The following is a 20,254-nucleotide window of genomic DNA, read 5'->3' as shown; positions in this document are numbered from 1 at the left end:
TGGTCTAGGGCCCCTGGGCAAAAATTTGGTTTTGGGGACCTATTGACCTCCAGACATTCCTCCTGCCCACTGTGCAGTGTGCCTCTCACCTCAAAGTTTTCACCACAATGCCGACTACACATGGCAGCTTCATTATTTCCCCAGACCATTAGCCTTCTCCTGATACTACAGCAATAATACTATCAGGTCCCAGGTTTTATGTGTTTCAGACAGTTTGTGATAATTTGATGACTAAACCCAACTTTAATTAGACATATGTCCCACATGAGCTGCCTAGGTACCCATTAGATCAGGGTTTTTGTTTATTTTTTTTCAGTGGGAGATTTGTTGTCACAGCATAGCATGATACAGTATCAAAAACAAAGACACTCACACACAGCAACAGATACACACAATGAAAAAATTGCATTTCTATTATGTACTTTTATGAATCAGGTTCGTGAACAAATATGCAGTTGATTGAATTACCAAAAATCAATCCACAGCCAGTGAACCTGTGGCATAAAGATATAAGATATGTAGAATAATAACCTTCAATTTTTATACCACTGCATACCTTGAATCTGATATGCCCTTACAACCCTCCTACTGTAGGGTATACCAGTTCCAGTATGTAGTATGCCAGTTAAGTAATACAATTGCACAGGTTAGCTGTAATTGTCATATTTTATTCTCGCCTCGAATGCAGCACCAAGTTAAAGAAATGGAAAATATCTGCAGGAAGGAGCATCAGTAGGGATTAAGGCTTACGGATATAGCAAGGCTGGCAAAAAAATCAATATCATTGGTATCAACTATGTCAACAAATAAACAGAAAATATTTTATCATAATTGTTACACAAATGTTCTACTCTTAAATACACTATAGTACTATAGTGTATCTACAAGTTTCAATAATATCCTTTTATATTCGAGGGGGAAAAAATACATACCAGAAGGATAAAAATCTGTTGTAGAATAGCTCTTTTGCTGTGAAAGAATTCATACATCTATTGTGCAGCATTTCCAGAATAAAGTTAGCAAACTAGGTCCTTGTAGGCAAAAGAAGGTTTGCATGGAGGCCCCCGGGCCTGAAGGAGGCAGATTACTGAGTCAACCAAAGTTATAAATAAATGGTGGACAGATTTCAAATGTGTTTTATACCTCAAGGGAAATGGTTCATATATATATTAAATTTAATATGGTTCTATAAAATATAATCTCAATTGTGTTTGTGTGATCTCACATCCTGTAAAATTTGTAAAGCTCTTTATTTTGTCAAACAAACATGAATTATCGCATCGCTCCCTAATTCTCTTGTAAGATATTAATATTCATAGTCCAACTACATATAGCCTACTTATTTGTATTCTATCAAGCAACATAAATGTGATACGTGTGCAGTAGAGCACAATCAAGGGCAGCATAAATTAAAGGACCAACACACAGGAAAACAGAACATTTCAAAATATTTATTTGAAGTAAAAATATGATGATACCAAGGGAGGTCAATGGATAATTTGGATAGATATCCAAATCATTTGGATGGATAAGTTTTATCCAGCATTTAAATTATAAGCCATAACACGAGACACAGAGCCAGTGAGCGCATGTTGAAGCTGCCTGTGTTCAGGTCCGCTGGAGACGAGTTTCTCCCTGTGGAAGCAGACAACCAAAACATCTATCATCACCTTATGAATACAACATCATGTTGTTTGGCGGAAACAAGTGTAATCATCAAGTATATGATAACAAATTCTTCCCCAGTGAAATAAAATAACAATAACATACTTATTATACAGGAGGAGGTTGTCACCTTAATTGTTTTCAAGACTCACCTCTCTGCTCAAGCAGGACATCGCCTTCATATCGAGCAAGTCCTACAGCATGTCTCTGCTCAGTGTCCAGCTCTGCCCACTGCTCTGTGGTGACAGCCCACGCCTGCTCCGCACTCAGCCACGACAACTGAACCGCACTAAACACCACCTGTCAGACACAAACTCGAACTCAGACCTACAGGAAGCACTGTGTGAAGACATATTTTAACATTTTTTGATCAAGACACACAGCACATATACTGTACCATATGTGTGGTATAGTGTCCATATCCTCCTTTCTAAATCAAATCATATATTCTACATGTGCCTTATGGCAGCTGTTTCACATCACTATTGTGTGTGTATGCTGTATAATTTCAAGGGCAGTAGCTGTTTGCTTCATTACTAATATGTTTCCAGTTTATTAAGACAGCATTTTAACAGTGCACTGTTTTTTTAATTTTGTCAAGTGGTTTTGCAAGTGGACCAGCTTCAGTAAGTGTTAACTTATTTACATGAAAAAACAAAACAAATTATTTTTCGGGACTATTTTGTTACAATAATAACTTGATTTTTGGTTTGTATTTTTAATATCAGAAAAATGAATAATAAATGAGCCATGACAGTGTGACAGTGAAATAACCTGCACAAAACAAGGACCCTGAAACTAAAGCAGCTAAATGGAATCCAGCTGTTATTCACTTACAGTTAGCACCTGTGCTTCTCTTAAAATTGGTTTGTCAGAATGTCATCTAGGAATATGGTTTCACTGATTCCCCTCTTTTATACTGTAAAATACTGTAATTATTAAATAGTGCTACATACAGATTTATTCTGGGGGTAAACATTGCCCTAAAATCATTGGTGAAACTCACTGCCATCTTTTTTGGTGTCATCAGGACGATGGCCTCAGGGGTGATTCCTTCCATTTGTTCTTGTACCAGAGCTGACAGCACCATATCTTCCATGCCCACTGGACAGAGACACAAACAAACTGCTGTCAGATAATTAATGTTTCTCAGATAAAATCAAAGGAAAAAGTTTTCCTAAACTTTTATACCCTCAGGGATATTTTTAATTGTACCTATCTATCTGGAAACTGTAACTTCCTCCTTACAGCCTCCTTTCTCTTTGAAAAATCAACTCAAAAACATTTGATCACAAGGTCTTACCCCAAGGGATATTATGTTCGACTGTACCTGCCAATGTCCCAATTTCTGTGAAAACGTCTGGTCCCCAAGCACTGACTGGACCAAAGGCCTCAGGTCTGGACAAACGGCTTGTCAACGCCTCCATCTGCTGTTCTGTGCAAGGCAGGGATGTCTCCCGCAGGAACGACACAGCCATACTGCAGTTAGAGGGAAAGAATTCAGGACTTTATCCTCCTCTGAGGCTAAGCAAAATGTTTTCATGATGTTATGTGCTGCTGAGAAATGTGCACCAGCCTTCTGTTAGTTAGCATCTGCTAGCATGTGAATGTGAAATCAATTAATTTCTCACTGAAACCACAAGAAAGTCTTTCTGTTACGGCACCAGAGAGATTCATCATAATGTTTACTGGTGCCAATTACTGCACAAATTACTTACTACCTTGGATGCAAACTAGCAGTGTTTGTTGACCCCTTTGGACTACTTATATTTGTTAATGTTCCTTTTTGTTTTGATGCCATTTATTTGACATTATGTTGTGTCTGGAATATTGGTTCTCCAATGTTGCTTTTGAAGACTCACTTATTGAATTGCTGAGTGTGAGTCTTCTTTATTGGTTCTAACAGAATTTTTTTAAGCTTTTACCACCATTGTTAAGAGTTGTTGCTCTAGAAGAAGAAGCTGTATGAAATCACATGAGGTATTTGACTGACCTGAGGTTGTAGGGGCTCAGTCTTTTGATCTCTGAGGGATACAGACCACAGATCAGATGGCCAAATGTTGCTAGATCAACAGCTGATAGCTGCTCCACTTTCAGTTTGCGTTTTCGCATCACACCTGAAATCACTGCTCTCATCTAAAACAAAGAATTTTAAACACATAGTCAAACTCCAAGATTCACTTTAATTATTGTTATACCATACAAGATTGCATAACACAATGAGAGTTGTAGTTCCTGTACTCTACCCAGAATGATCATATTTTAATTGAAAAAGCACAAGAATAAACACACATTGCGTCAGAATGAAAATTTTGAAAGTTCACCTTCCTAGGGCTCCACTCTGTCAGCGTCCCCAGATGTGTCAATAAACCCAGATCAGTGAGATTGGCATCGTAAAGCTCTCTTTCTCCCATCTCAGTCACTACTGAGCCCAGAGCCAGCACCTGATCTGCTCTCAGCTCTCTCATCGGACTGAAGGACTGGATCGAATGAAGAAGCAGAACAAGTCCACAACACAGATCATTTGGTATTAGAATGCTACTCATGCTTTACTCAGCTGTCCTTGTCTCTTCGGGTTGGAGATGCGAATGCCTGTTCATTGTTTTTACTTTTTAATCTTCTAATTTACAGACAAAAACATTAATAAAAGGAATTTTCAGATACCACTAGCCAAATTTGTATTACATTTTTAGGGATTAAGGGAAGGGGGAAAATTGTGTTGTGATGTTTAAGTAAAATAATAACTGGCAGAGGGACAGAACTGCTGCACAAAAAGTCAGACTGTAAGGAATCTAAAGGGATGATACTCGGGATGAGCGAGCACACCGTTATCTCTATCTGTTCAACCAACTAATTGATCATAAGTTGCTATATTTATTATTTATTAGAAAATTATTAACATAGCCTCACAGCATTGCTTTTGATCAGAAGAATAAGAGAACAGTATACATTTTGTATACTTCTCTCTTCTACTGAAGAAGTTTTTCTCATCACATCACAAGAATGGATATTGACACATTTTACTCTGATGATATAATTATTTGAACCAGATACTCGTGTCAGACAGGTATTTGCTCAGTCCTAGATGATATTGTTACTCAGTTTTACTAACCTGCCTGAGTTTTACCCACACTGCTCGGCGCTGCTCAGGGCTCATTGAGGCGTCTTGAGCAAAAACTTCTACACACTGTTTCATATCTTCTTGTGTCATTCGGCTGAGCTGAGTGGACGTCCAAGCTGAGGGAAATGTCCCTCTGATATCGGCACAGCTTGGAACTGGCACTGCTCCAAAAGACAAATAAAAACTTAAAACAGAAACATTTTCACAATTCATAATGACAGTTAGATTTGTCTTCTAAATAAAATGCGTTGCATTTGAGGAAATATTTATTGAACCTTTTGCCCTCCTGCTCCGCGCTTTGACAATCCCTCGAATGAGACTCTGAGTCTGCTGTCTGTGGCGATGCTGGTCCATACACCGAGTAACACAGACCCCACCCATCACACTGTCCTCCCAGTGAGTTTGACCCACCAGGACCTGCTCCACTGTGTCTTTATTCAACACTGTCTGCACAGAGGAAACATATTATATATTCATGCCTGTCAGGGTAGAAAGCAAGTTCAAGTGCAGTAAAATGAATTATTTGCACGGGCGGATGCTTTTGGGTGCTTACCAGTGGGATGGAGTTAATCTGTTTTGTTGAGAGAGAAAACACCAGCCTGCCCAAATGTTCCACATCCCCAACTTGCCATTTGGACGGCTCCCTGGCAAGTACAACACATATCTTCTTATTACTGCTGTTTTATGTAATCCAAGTATTATTGCCAGCGCAATGCTGGAATTTACTATCAGGCATTTAATGTATTTCAGAATGCAAGCAAACTATTCAGTATTACTTCTAGTGTACAATTCGAACATGTGTAGATGTGAGTTTTTAGCTATGCTATAGCCAGGATAACAGGGTCAGTGCTAACTAGTGGTGCAAACACCAACTGCTTCTCCAAACTCCAAGTCCAGACTAGCCAGGCTAGCTTTACAGTTAACTGTATGACTGCTATGAGTAACAGCAGTTAGTGGTTACTCCGGTGATATGCTGCCCCCTTTTGTTTCGAGTAGGAATTCAACAGGTGACAGTTTACTTAATTTACCTTTCCAGGCGTTTTTTCTTGTATGTTTGTAACCATTGATGTGTTTTAAATCAACTTGTTGACATGTTATTAGGACATGTGATGTTTTTTCAAGCAGATGCGTAGCTTTACCCAAGTAAGTCTCTCTGAGTGAGAAGTGCACTAATGTCTCTCAGAGCCTCTTTAGGAATGCAGAAACCCCTCATCTCCTCCAGCCGCAGAGCCAGAGCTCCTTTGTTCACCAGAGCCAAACTGTCCCGGTCCAAGAAAGGCAGTAAAGGCCCCAGGACATCCAGAGTGGTACCATCAAGCTCCCCCTCAGCCAGAGAAGAGCCCTATAGAGCACCACATACAGTCAGTGAGCCTGGATTAGATGGATTTCACACTGATACGACTTCACTCATGTGAAAAGCTGCTGAAAGATGAGTCAGGTTGCGCCTGAATTTCTTCCTCCATCTGTCTCTTTCTTTTTGTGTGTGAATTTTGAATTTTTCTCTTTCTGCCCCATTAATATGTTGATACAAATCAAATACATGACTCACCATCAGTAACCTGAGCCAATCATAACTGATTTCATTCAACCACAAACAGCATCTCTGAGTTCCAGTTTATGCTCATGGTGCCATTTTATCATATCAAATACCAAGACATTAATTTCAGATGTCTTTTTAATTAGTTAATGATGTTTATAAATTACATGCAAATGACATCTAACAATGTGTCTTCTCCTGCACATCATGTTAGGATATGCAGCAAATGCAGTATTTGTATGGCTCATGCTGGTGTTTTACCAGCTCAGCAACGGCTTTCTCTGCTAAATTCGTCTGCTTGTAATGTGGCAGCCTGAGGAAATCAGCAAAGTCTGCCTGAATGTGGCCCAGCACGGCTCTGAAGGAAACATTTGAGAGGTTCTCTACCATCGTCACACTGGAAAAGAAGAAGACGAGTTGTAAATCAGCTTCAGATAAACTGTGAAATATTTTTGTAAAGAGCAACACACGTTTAATTGGGATATATTTACGGTAATGTTGCGGCAAAGCCGGAGCTCAAGGCACTGAGGTCAGGATCTGGTTGTTTCCTCAATTCATCCACGATACATTTTCGCTGGTAACAAAGCCAAGACACATCTGAACTCGTTAGACTCAAATGTGACTTTTGATTTGTCTTCATCAACAAACTAATGGCTTTTGTATCAGAGGCTGTGATAAAGACATTGAGGTGTTCTCACCAGAGCAGGTCTCACGCCACCAGGCAGCTCACTAACAAACTGAATCAACTCCGCAAAATCAGTATCGTTGCTCCAAAGGCTCAGAAATTCACAGCTCATTCCACCTGCAATATGACCCAGATCCCTACAAGAAACACAGCAGCCATTATTTAAACTGTTTACTGAGTGACTATCTCACCTGACAATGACTGGATCTGTTTGTTTTTAATCTCTAATTCAGTTTGGAGGTTAAATGAGGTAACAACTGGACTTCTAGATCTGAATGTTCTGCTATAATTCATTCAACTTACCTTGCCATCTTGTTTGTGATGTATTTATATTCCTGGATCTTTTTGAACAGAAGCTGAGCCTGTCCACATGAAGAAAGGGGTGTCAGAGTCAACAATTTGATTGTAGCTAAATTAAATTTTGTTTATGATGAAAGACCTACGGATCACTATCATTTATTAATCACAGTTATTTTAATTGGATTATAAGTTTATTTCAATACTAAAACAACTGAAATCTATTCTTGCATATAAGGAAAAGGTAAAATCTAATTAAAACCCTGCTTGGTGCAGTGCTCAAATATGTTGATGCTGCATACTTGTCTAGGAGATGTTTCAGTGGATGTTTGAAGTTGCTCATTATTGAAATCAATTCAAAATAAAGTGAGAAACTTTTAAAAAGTAAATGGCTTTTTAGTCTGTACGTTTTCGATGCCTAAAATATTTGGAGTAAAATATATATTTTTAGCGGATTATGTTGAGCATATTTTGGTCCAGAGGGAGACATTTTCAAAATGACTAGTCAAATTACTGTGAAAGTTGATCATCGTGGTATTTGGCAATCTGATTATTTTCATATTCATAGAAGTCGCTGTTTTAGCCAAATCATTTTTTTTAGTGTATAGACAGGTGGATTTATAGCTTAATTGCCAGTAATTACAATCTGACAATAAAAGGACCGTGATAAATGTTTAATCACACACATAACACAGGGTAGTGAAACATTTAACTTCAGGGTTATTCAAGTATAATATTTTAGGTTTAATATTCAGTGTCACAATATATTTTAGTGCAGCCACTGACTGAAGAGGGCAATCTTTATTGATACGACTCAGGTCTTGTTAGGCCGAGAACAGAAGATGAAATACACTCTTGGCTGTGACAAAATCCCTTTAAGGCAGCCATTATTAATTTAAGCTACACTCCTCCACACCATTGTACTACATCCAAACTAATTAGCTTGATGGCGGCTGATGCTTATGGAGTATTAATATCCTGAAAGGCTCACCTGAAGCATATCCAATGAGTTACAGATTAATAGGACTGAAAACTGAAGCTGGTAACATTTTCTTCTTAAGTCAGAGAGCCGCCACCCATTGTTGTCATATCAATGCAGCTTCAAAACGGCACACAAAGATGGATCAAAGTAAAAATGTGCACCTGCTGTGACGACCAGAGTACGTCTCTGTACAGGCTGATGTCTCGTACGATCGCTTCTCCATTTAAGGTTTCTGTCAGCTCCCTCAGAGGGACAAATGGCAGCAGACAGTTTACCTGCTGAGTGCTGTTCTGGGAGTCTCTGTGTAGAGCCTGTTGACATAAGAGAACAACAACAACATTGTCAGTTGTGAAGGGGAACTGTTAAACCTTATAATTTATTCAGTCTGTTACTTCTACTGTTCTGCATATGCATTATAACTGTTGACAGCAATGTTGCTTGGATATGTATAAAGACATCTCGCGGGTTCATGTGTTGAATGTTAAATTTAAACTATTGCTAAGGAGCAGAAGGTCAGTTGGGGCCGGTTTTTTTTTTGTTTTTTTTGTTTTTTTTGTCAGTTGAATAATTACAGACAATGATTTTTTTATTCTATGCTTTGTTACAGTTCCCTCTGACTTCTGTGAAGGTATGTTTGATCTTCAACTCAGCAGTGTTTCCTTTATTTAACTGTCTTTAGACTGCATTTCAGACATTTTTTCACAAAGGGTGAACACAAAGGGACAGTTCGCCCTCATAACCATTTTTTTCTCTTACTTGTAGTACTGTTTATCTATCTAGGATGTTTTGGTCTCTGTTGCAGTGTTTTGGACATATCTGCGACAGAGATGTCTGCCTTCTCTCCAATACATAAAATGAAATGGTACTCAACCATATTCAAACAGCACCCATTTTCCCCTCAGGAAACACTACGCTTTGGGTGGGAATTAATGTTGTACTGCTGTGTTCCAAATTGCAAGTTGTGTAACCTAGATGCAGGGAATCTGACAAATATTTATTATTTCACACCTCCCCAATTGATCAGCAACTGAAAAGACAATATATAGTGAAAATCTGGGAAACAGCGGGTAATTTTTCACAGTTAAACAGCATATTTAAAGACCCATTAGCTTTGATAGGATAGGAAATAGGCTTAAAGTTTATTCTAAAATATCAACACCAATTTTGGATACAGTAATTGTAGCCTGGATGTGAAATGTGAATGTAATCAAATGGTAATGCTTGTTAGGAAGTGGTTGTATGATATTTTTGGCTAATGGGTTATCCAATATGTTGTTTTATCTCAAAATATCCAGATTTTCATCATCCAATAACTTTTAAGTTGTTTATCAACTGGTAGATGATGAAATGATAACAATATCTCAGATATTCAACCTGCAACCTGTGACAGAGCAGAGCACCCTGAGTAAAAAAGGGGAAAATGGCCCCTGTGTGAATACAGTCAATGGCATCCTCGGCTGAGCTCTTACTTGTTAACCATTGGGATCTCAACAATAGGGAGGATTTTATATCCAAACTTGGATTTGGTGTCCCAAAAATGTGAGATTCAAGGACTGTGTTTCCTGCATTATGGTGACAATTAGGTAATGAATGCTTTGTTTAGTCAGCCTCTTGATGGGTTCTGACATAGATTTCACAGTCTCTCTCCTTTCAAACCTTATGTGAGAAACCAGAATTCCTCTCTCCAGGGCATCTGAAATTTGTTTAAACAATCTGTCTCTTCTCCATTTTTCTGTCCATCTCTTATTCACTGAGGAGGAGGAGGCGCAACAGTACAGCAGACTTCACATTTTCACGGCCAGAAACTGGTTATGATAATTAAAAGGGGAAAAGAGGGGTGAAAAATTGTCAGAGATCTCAGAGAAATGTGACCCTGGGAGGAAAATGGGACAGGGCAAAGTAAAGAAAAGTCTCTCCCAGGAAAATCAGAAGGGTTGGCAAGACCGGCTGAGCTGTGACTTAGTTAGCATACTGTACTTAATATGCAACTGCTTCCAATAAGGTCTGTGGTTTATCTTTAATAAATGGTCATGACTTCTGTTAAGAGACATTGCTGTTGAGTTTTTTACATGTAGCCTATCTTTCTGACCCCTAAAGCTTGATAAACTGCCTGCCATCTGGCTGGATTATAATCAAAATAAGGCAGACATCTCAACAGTTGTTGTCTCCAAAATTCTGTATTTCACACTAAAACAGTCAAGATGGATAAGTAGCAACAGTATTTTATATCTTGGGGTGAACCGTTCCTTTAAAGGGCCTTTTAGAAAACACAAGTTAGGTTGAAATGTGGATCAAAAGGAACACTGTCTGGAAACCTGAGATAAATGTAACTCAGGCTGCAGTTTCTTTGTTTAAAGGAGATATTTTCCAGTAAGCTTGAGGCTTCTGGAGTAAAAAGGATGGTGTCGAATCGTTTCATCTGCCAAAACCATTTAATCAACCTGGTGAGTTGTAGCAGGGTATGAGGAGGGATGACAAGATAAGAAAAGTTAGATGACAGCACCATCACCTCCTGCATTGCATTGTATAACATGGCTCTTTGGCCGGGCTTTAGCTCAGTTAGCAGCGTCCTCCAGCACTGGCAGTGGGCAGCTTCACTGATCTCAGGCCACTGGAGGTCTCTGAGCACAGCGGGGGAGAGACCAGAGTGTAATGGCTTCAGTCTGCACAGTTTTTCCATGGTGAGCTGGCAGGGAGAGAGAAGCACGGTGGTGAAAGTGCAGCTGGCTGGAACTAAGTAAAAATATTTTGAAAATGTCTACTTACAGGGGTGTCCTTTGATATCTTGGAGAACATTTGAAAAGCCTAAGGAGAAAAAATTGCAAGTGGGCGTGCGAAATCAGTTTAATCAGTTTTCTTTTTTTTCTTTTTTTCTAAAAGAACACTGCAGTACAGTTAGGACAAACCCAGCAGTACATATTACAGGTTGTGAAAAATGCATCATGATCAGTGAAAGCATCTTTGATTGCCTTGGCATTTTTACCAACAAAATTTGGTAGAAACTTTCATTAAAAAAACACTTACAGTATCACTTAATTTGAACAGGTTCACATTTTTTAAAATTGCCCCCTAATTACCATGATAATTACCTCAAAACTTATTGAAAATTATCCCAACATGATTTAATATTAGTCTGCTATTTTCCAACAAGCAGCTCATAAATAGCAGGTCATTTATTTCATACATTTTCAGGAAACTTCCACCTAGTTTCTGTCTAACCAGTAAATTATTGTAAGTTGCTAATTTACAATAATTCACTGGAATATTCAATAATATAGGGGTGTTTTTCTTTTGTTTTTTAACATTGTTATTACCGTAAATGTGTGGCAATTTCAAAGAAATTTCAAATGGGTTGCTTGGTAAATACCACTCGCTTACCATGATATTTGACGACCTGTAAAATGAAGTTTTGTCCACATTACTTTCTACAAACTACTTGAGAACAAGTAACAACTGCACCCAAGAGGTAACAAATAAATTCCTTGCTGACCTGTGCTGGAGAATATCTGTGTAATCCTGGTTGTGAGAGAATTTCCAGGAGTTGTTGTGAGGGGAGTGACAGCAGGAAGGAAGCTCCTAACTGAGGTAACAGACCAGTGAGGGGAGAAAGGTCTGAAGGAGCCATGCTGCTGACATTCAGCGTCTGAACGGCTGGTATCAACCAAGAGGACAACTGTCCATCACACACAAATCAGCCCAGTTAGTCAAACATAGCGTGGAAGAGCACAGAGAGGAAAAAATGATGAGAATGTCAGTGGTTTCAAGAAGATTTACTGAAGTAGTGCTTACCCTGCCGCTGTCACTGATGAAGCCCTTGGACATGCACTGAGCCAGCTGCTGCCAGAGAGCTAAAGACACCGCTGAGTCCTGAAGAAATGAAACCAGGTCCACTGGATCCAGGTAACATGTAAGGATCCCTAACCTGCAAACAGAATTCAGAGGGGGGAGGGGGGGACTTTGTTTTCTAAAACCACACAAGTCAATACATAACCAAGCTATGATCTAACTCATCAATGCCAACCAGTCACAATCTTGTATATCAATAAATAATCTCCCATAGAGGTCACATCATCAGGACAGGAACACCTTTCTTGAGTATGCCTTCAGTTGATTACACTTGTTCATAAAACAGAACGTAAAGCAACAGTGAGTGCAGGACTGTAGCTCTGTATGTTTACATGTTCAGCACCTCTAATGGATCCTAAATAAAGACAGACACACATCAACATTAATTGAGGCTGTCTCAGTCCCACCTCAGAATGTTATCACTGGTCAGGTTCTTCTTCTTGTTGAAGAGGGTCCGGAGCACATGACGCCCCCGGACACCATCCAGACTGCTGTTGCCTAGAAACTCTATCAGGGGAGTGAGCTAAATAAGACAATAGATTAAAAGTCAGATGGTGTGACGACAATCATGACAAATCAGCAGAAACAACAACCACAACTGTAAGCCTGTTCGGTTGTCAAGTTAATTGAGAGAAACAAGAAACAATAAATTCCTAATAAATCTTCAACCTGAAGAGCTCTACAGTCAGCACAGTTTAGTAAAGGTGGTCACCCAGGATCAGTGTCGTCATTTCTGACCAAATGTGAAACATGGTCACAATCTCTCTTCTGAATCTTCAGAATGTTATGATGTGTCACAGGTAATTTGACCTTCAACCTTTTGTTTAATGTGCCATGACAAAATAATTTTGTCCTGTTAGGGCCTATGATTTTTCCTGTCAGAAAAGCATTTGCGATGGGCTCAGAAGCACTGAGACGAAGCATTTATGTGCTGAAAGAAAAACAAGTTTTGTCTCTATTACTACAATATCAACACTGCTCCTTTGAATTTTACTATCCATTTGTCTTTTATTTGACATCAGTACATCAGCGCAAGGAGGATGTTGGTGCATGACATGGTCACAGTGACCTCAACTTTTGACCACCAAATTCAAATCAGTTCATCCCTGGATTCAAGTTGTTGCTTTTTCCCAATTTGAAGAAATTCCTTCGAGAATATATCGGGTTTACGAGACTGGGATGGACAGATGGATGGACAACTCCAAAACATAATGTCTCCAGCCATGGTGGTGGTGGAGGAGGAGCAGTACTCATCTACTAAATCTGCTTTAGGACCTTAATTGAGATGAGATCTGATTACTAAGAAGGCCATAAAACCCTTTTGTGGCCTTTACAACTTGCATGAAAGCATCCCAATTCATATATTTAGATTTTTCCCTTAATTTGTCATATGCAAATAATATCCCATGAATGACCTGAATAATCACCTGATCATGACTGTTATGGCTAACATCTGTGACAGAGATTATGTTAAAATTAGCAGATTGGCCTCTTACTTGCTGTGATGTTAGCTGCTGAAAATGACTGACTGGCAGGTAAGGTAGAAGCGGGAGGATGGAACTGAGAAAGTATGGTGGCCACGTAGGGACATCACCCAGCACACTTGACTGCAGGAGTCGTTTTACAAAAGCCTTTTTCTGCAGTGACTTCATCCCTGAGCTGTGATCACGAATGGCTGTCAACCTGGAGAGCAACACAGATGCTGTTCTGTTACCATCAGGAAAAGATACTGTATATTGAAATTGAATGTAGGTCAGTAACTCACACGCTGTCGTTGACTATCAGGGAGGCTGGGAAGCTCATGATGTCAGAGACCGACATGAAGGGAATGAACTGAGACAGGTCGACAAACAGTTCTGGGGTCACTCGGGGGAACTTATGGATGAAAGCAGCAGTCATTGTTTCCATGGCCTGCAGCTCTTTTTGAGAGGCCTGACAGAGAAAACAATAGAGCAGGACAGAAACTGTATGTGTATTCAATTTGGCCCTCTTTAAATATGCATGGGCTGTGACATAGATCAAAGTAAAACAGAGACAGCAGAGGTGAACCATGCACAGAACTGTAGGCAGAGAGACAGCGCAGTACATTATACAAACATCTTAAATCTGCTAAAAGTGCTTCATAAAAAGCGTCACATATAGAACATATTCACACAGTGGCCATTTTACCTTGATGTCACGTTCAGGGTGTGAAGCCTGAAAGATGGTGTCATGCTGCTGTCATATAAACGTAGGGAATCTTACAAAATGATATTATTTCACCACTTCCCCACTGATAAGACACTGGTAAGAGGATGGATAATAAAGGTCTCAAGGGGACATCGGGCCATATTTCAAGGTAAAACAACATATTTTAAATCATTAGCTTCTGTTAGTTAGACAATGGCTAGGGTTAGCATTAAAGCACTCCTTAGCTTATGTCATGTTATGGAAAGGCATGAATTGATTCCTAAATATCAGCATACAGCTTGGATAGATTTATTTAATGTATTTATTCATTTGTGCATTTTTGTTATGATCTTTTCACTAGTTATAATGTATTTTTTAGTAGTTCTTCTTTTCCATCACTTTTTTATAGTTATGGTTATAGACTCTCTCACCTCCCTACACATGTAATTTGAGGGTAATTTAGATTCAATTAGCATAATTTTCTTTTTTGATATTTGTATAGATATTGAGATATTATCATTATCCTGAACTAATCTTGCTGTAAAAAACTGGTATCACGACAGCACTAGTTGGAAGGAATGAGAAGCACGGAGAAGCATATCTACATATCACCACACAGAGGACGCATGCATCTACTCATGGATGAGAGGCTAGCTAAATAAGTAAGTAAGTAATAACTAAATTATCCCATTATCCCAACCCATCTCCACAGCCCCAAAAATCAGCATCTCACATCAAAACAATTTAGATGGATAAGCTCCCCTCCAGGTGAGAGTTAAAATATGTATTTTTGATTTTGGGGTGCACTCCCCCTTTTAAAACAAACCTGGTCGGTTTCAACATGTAGCTGGTCCCAGCTCTGATGCATGTGTGAGAGGAATCTCTTCACAGCATCTTTTTCCGCAGACATCACGAGCGTGCGAATGCTGTCTCTTGGCATCTGAAGGTACTCCTGGTGAGATAAAGTGATTCACCTCAGTGTAAAGTTCAGTGAGCAGATCTGAAAGATTGAAATGGGAATGTAGCTGCACAGGCCCGATACCTGCAGCAGAACCCTGAGAGCGGATGAGTTGTCGTCCCGCTGGATGAGGTCCCACAAGACGGGCTGATGTAGCAACAGAAACAAGTTATTCACTCTCTATTCTTCGTGTGTGTGTGTGTGTGTGTGTGTGTGTGTGTGTGTGTGTGTGTGTGACTAAGCTATCTTACACTGAAGCAACTCAGCAGGTCCTCTTTGAGGGTGGCGTTCTGCTCTCTGCGGAGGAAGACTCCCACAGTGTGAAGGACGCTCATGGAGGCCTCTGGCTGCAGTGTGGCCCAGGAGGTGTTGTCAAGGAGAGTGGAAACCAGGATTGCCTGGCCCAAACCTTGCCTCGCCTCTCTTTCCCCTTCATCCAGTCCCGAAGAGAGGCCCACCATGAAGTCCAGGACACGCAACACATATCCCAGCACCACTAAAAACCCTTCACGCTCCCCTCCCTCCACCTCACACACACTCAGCTTGTGTATGACTTCCACCAGCAGCGGAGCCGGGTCCACACACAGCTGTGAGGTGTCAAACTCATACGGCGCGGGGAGCATGTCAAAAAACCTCTGCAGCAGACACTTCCTGCCCTCCAGCTCTGCCTGCAGATCAGCACAGAAATCAGCAAACTGAGGCATTGATCTCAGGAGTTGATGGTAGAGTGTGGCATTGAGACAGATGTACTCTCTCAATCCATGTGTATGCCCACAGAGCTCCAAAAGAGTGGAGTTTGTGAAATGATGCACAGCCCAGTCCTTGTACTGGCAAGTCTCCTCAATCATGTCAACATGGGAGAGGTTTTGTATTTTGGAGCAGTAAGCTGCAGCCCAGCTGCCCTCTGGCAAGGACTGGTGTGAGTCTGGGGACTCTCTCCCACATAAAGCTGAAATCAGGACGGAGTTGTTGGGCAGAAAGCAATGTCTGAAAGTCTGGGCACTGAGAGACCTGCTGCCCAACTGGGCCAGACAGGTCTCATCGAGTCTTGGACTTCCTATCGGCTCACCTGACAGCTGCACGCACAGTTCGTCTATGCTTGTCTGGTTAAAAAAATGATAGTCCTTTGTCAAGGCAGCCTGCAAATGGTAAAGTGAGGATAAATTAAAATAAAGGGACAAACAGAAGCAGAGACATAAGCAGAAACAGACCTTTAGCAAAAAGTTCCGGGAAAACACTGCAAGCAGCTCTTTACCTGATGTGCTCTCTGCAGCCAGAAAGAAGAGTTGGCACACACCGTGTTGTTGAATTCATGGGCAAAGAACTCACTGCAGACGTGAACCCAAAGGAAGTCCTCCTCAGCAGCAGACAGGTACCAAGCCGCATCTGAGCATGTGGCGTGCAGGTCGAGCCCCATCTCAGCCACTGCAGGATCAACTGAGCCGTTCTCCCCTTCAAACAGTTTGCAGTAGAGGAACACAGTGAAGTTGGAGACGCCTGTCAAGCCTGGGATCGACTCGTTACATGCTGCCTCTAGTATTTCTATTGAGGTGGAGAACTCCATCTCTCTCTGCAGGTCGATGCTCTCTCTTGTTTTCCCTGTTTGTGGCTGATTGAACTGCGAGCGACGAGCTGCGGTGGAGTGTTCATGAAGGCGGTTTTGTTTTGAAGTTCCTGAAGAAGATGCTGTTTTTGATCTCACTTCATCTCCTTCAGTGGAGGGGCAGGACAAGAATGGGAGCGAGCTCGGGAGACCCTGGGACATCACACCCAAAGCCTGAGTGTTCCACGTCACGTTATGTCTTATCCCCCTACATGTGCATGGACAGAACAATGGTAGAATTCTGTTTTTGCAAACAATTTACTGTGAAACATGTGGTCATATTCCTAAAATATCTTACCATAAGATCAGTTGTCTCAGGTCGCCTTCAACGAGAGAAACAAAAAGCAAATATTAACAGAAAATCAAAGTGTATGAGAGGTGGAAAAAGCAAGTGGAGACTCCTGTAGTACGTGCCTGATATAACAGCGCAGCTCAGCTAACAATGCCCAAGATATAATGTTACTGACATCAATGAGAGGATAAAGAGATTAGCCGGGCTAACAACAGATGCTTTCATCGGCCAGGATGATTACAAAGATTTTAAAGCAGTGGCAGTCACTGTCACTGTCTCTCCTGGATCCTTCAGGTGAAACCAGGGCCAAATTCAGGAGGCCCCTTAACAAGGTTTTATCTTGGATGAATAACTTCTGAAGCAAAGCATCCAAATGAGAGAGTGCATCTACACACAGCAGCATCTGCCCTATGAACTATAGCTGGCAGCAGATCTTTCTATACCAATTTTATAGTCTTAAATACTTTTCAAGATTTCATGGCTGTTTTGATTGTGCAAATAACCTGTGAGGCCAACTGCTCAGCATACTCACCAACAGAGCACCGGCCCTGAGGGTTGGGCTGTGGCACGTCCACCAGAGTGCTGACATCATCAAGCAGCACCATGGTTACTCGTGACACCTTTTTCCTCAGGTTATCGTAGACAGAACTACCCACCCTGTGCAGGAGGCCTCTCCTCAGCCCGTCTAAACTCTGCACCAGAGCCAGATTTTTCTGTGCCAGATGGCCACCTCGCTCTCCTCCACCTGAGCGTGATAACACCTGTAGGAGTAAACTTTGCACAGAGTCTGGATCATCCTCTGTCGCCAGCATTTCATCCATAGATCCATTTACAGAAAACCCATCCTGCCTCAAGGCCTCAGGAGGCAAGCTGAAGGGCTTCAAGCGTCCAAAGGCACTTGAGCCTTTACTGTGTTCAGCACCTTCCCCTGCTGGGTGTAAACTGACCACAGGCTTCCAGTTGCGGGTTTCCAGGAAACGCAGCAGCTGCTGAAGCCAGCTAACACTGAAGGCACAGTCACTACGACCCTTCAGAGCACAGATAAAGCCCTGCAGGCCTGCGCTAGCCTGGCCATAAGTCCCACTGATCAGAGCCTGAAGGGAAGCTTCCAGCACAGCGCTCACTGTCCTCCAGTTCTGAGACAAGTAAGTCAAGAGGGGCCTGTTGGGCTGACGCTCTGATAGACTGAGCAGGCTCTGCAGCAGCCCCAGAAGCCAGTCCCAGTGAGGACTACCCCTTAGGGACAAGAACCAGTCCTGCACTCTGACGCTGGGTCGTGGTGGCACCCGGCCGTTCCACTGGTTCAGCGCAGCATTCCCTTCAGACTGGAGAAAGAAATGCAGCACCTTCTCCCAAAGATGATCTTCATCTGGCTCGGCTGGTGCCTCCTCCAGCTCGGCACCCATCTCTTGGAGGTACAGAGAGATGTTGTAGAGGAAGCCCGACAAACGGTGCCTGTCAATTGGCTTGTTTAAAGAAGGCAGGTTCTTGTTTGGAAAAAGTGTTTTTAGGCTCCCCATGATATTCCTCGCCCACAGGTGCACAGGCTGGTCCTTGCTTGTTTCTGGAGGAGCTTTCTGAGGACTCCAACCACTTCCTGTACTCCATTTTGAAATGATCTCCTTTAGAATGGCATTTCTGCTGTCCTCTTTACCACCTCCTGAAAGAGTCCCATAAGAGCCAGCATCAGGTATTACATTTTTAATCAGCACAAATATTGTAACTGGTGAAAAGTTTTGGGGGTGCACTTGCCTGTGTTCTGCGGGGATCCTTGTCCCAGTAAAACAGCACAAACTATGATGCTTGTGAATCTAAGAGTGACCATCCCTGGCCCTTTGTCTGCCATCTTCATCTCATGCCAGTCACATCTTTGTCCTCATCCTGTTTCTCCTATTGATTTCACAACACCTCAAGTTTAAACAGATGCAGCTTTTTTTTAAATTTTCATTGATGAGATGGACTCAAGGAGTAAAGTATCTCAGTGGAGAGGGGGCATTAAACCTTAATGACTAGCTCCCACATCACCTTACCACTTTCACTGCATGGTCACTGAAACAAGCATCAGAAATGTACTTAACTTATAAAAACGGGAAGAAAACTGGGTCCACGTGTGATGCTGGAAAGATTAACCGATGAAAGGTTATGAGTGTAAGAGAAGATATTTAAGCACACAGTTAAACACAAAATTCCAATTCTTAAAGAGATACCTTTTACAAAAAGGACACATCTTGTTGAAAGCATTTTTTAAATCAATTTTACCAACTGTAATGACAATTTAAGGACCAAAAAGTCAGAACTCACCAGCAGTTACAATCCATTTATTCAAGTATCCCTTCAAGTTTTTGCCAGCGTCTCGAACTTAGAAGTGTCCACACGCTTGGAGCTGACCTCTTTCTGAGTGCCACTCTCTGTTACACCATCACTCTGACTTTCTCTACCTTTCACTCTCTCCTCCTGCACCCCTCCCACCTGTGTCCTCTATCCCTCTCTGTGCTTTTAAGCTGCGTTGTTGTCTCTGGGGCTTAAGAGTTGATGCATGGCTTCATATTTCAGTCTATCCTGCGATGCTGCAGTATGTTTGTGGGCTAGGGTTTTTTCTATGACAATGAGGGAAAAAAAAGACAGCAGTGTGTTTAGACTTGCATGTACCCAATAATTTGCGGATGTGCTATACGTCATGTTCCTTGTTCAGTATTTTGGATCATCGAGAGGCTACAGGAAGGACACAGCACTCAGCTAGGTGCTCAAACAAGGTGAAAATCTGGATCATGTTAATCACACCCAGGATATCTATCCCATTCTCTAACTGTCCGATGTCTCCCACTGACTGATTCCCCATTGAGCTGTCTCTCAGCTGGGCCTCATCTCGTGACTCTGGGTTTGTTGGGGGTGTTGTCTTACCGACGAGGCTGGGCCAACGGGACTGTGCAGGCTGTCACTGTTTAGACACATTTATCCCCTCGGTCAGGCATACTCACAATTGAGCCCTGTGCAAGGGCACGGTAGCCGGCTCCCCAGAGTCAGACCACTGTCTGCAGGCCCTGAAACCCTAGAGGACTGAGTGAAAGGACCACCCTCTCCGTCCACCCGCCTTAGCTG

General features: G+C 41.6%; 1 protein-coding gene across 1 annotated transcript; it reads right to left on the bottom strand.

Annotated features, from left to right (window-relative positions):
* Positions 1 to 1,436: 1,436 nt before the first annotated feature.
* LOC119018230 (stereocilin) lies at positions 1,437 to 19,007 on the bottom strand. Its single transcript, XM_037095746.1, has 29 exons — positions 18,908 to 19,007; positions 17,688 to 18,815; positions 17,162 to 17,186; positions 16,516 to 17,071; positions 15,512 to 16,399; positions 15,345 to 15,407; positions 15,129 to 15,254; positions 13,899 to 14,065; positions 13,630 to 13,816; positions 12,541 to 12,656; positions 12,077 to 12,209; positions 11,778 to 11,960; positions 11,054 to 11,092; positions 10,797 to 10,973; positions 8,449 to 8,598; positions 7,312 to 7,370; positions 7,022 to 7,145; positions 6,815 to 6,897; positions 6,585 to 6,720; positions 5,926 to 6,128; positions 5,340 to 5,430; positions 5,062 to 5,233; positions 4,778 to 4,947; positions 3,990 to 4,145; positions 3,659 to 3,801; positions 2,996 to 3,144; positions 2,672 to 2,769; positions 1,818 to 1,965; positions 1,437 to 1,635 (listed from the first exon to the last, which is right to left on the bottom strand). Exons 1-29 carry the CDS (start codon positions 19,005 to 19,007, stop codon positions 1,547 to 1,549), a joined length of 5,859 nt encoding a protein of 1,952 aa, XP_036951641.1. The 3' UTR covers positions 1,437 to 1,546.
* Positions 19,008 to 20,254: the final 1,247 nt, after the last annotated feature.

This window comes from Acanthopagrus latus, chromosome 4, assembly GCF_904848185.1.
Source record: "Acanthopagrus latus isolate v.2019 chromosome 4, fAcaLat1.1, whole genome shotgun sequence".
Taxonomy (NCBI): domain Eukaryota; kingdom Metazoa; phylum Chordata; class Actinopteri; order Spariformes; family Sparidae; genus Acanthopagrus; species Acanthopagrus latus.
This window is presented reverse-complemented; position numbering and strand designations above follow the sequence as displayed.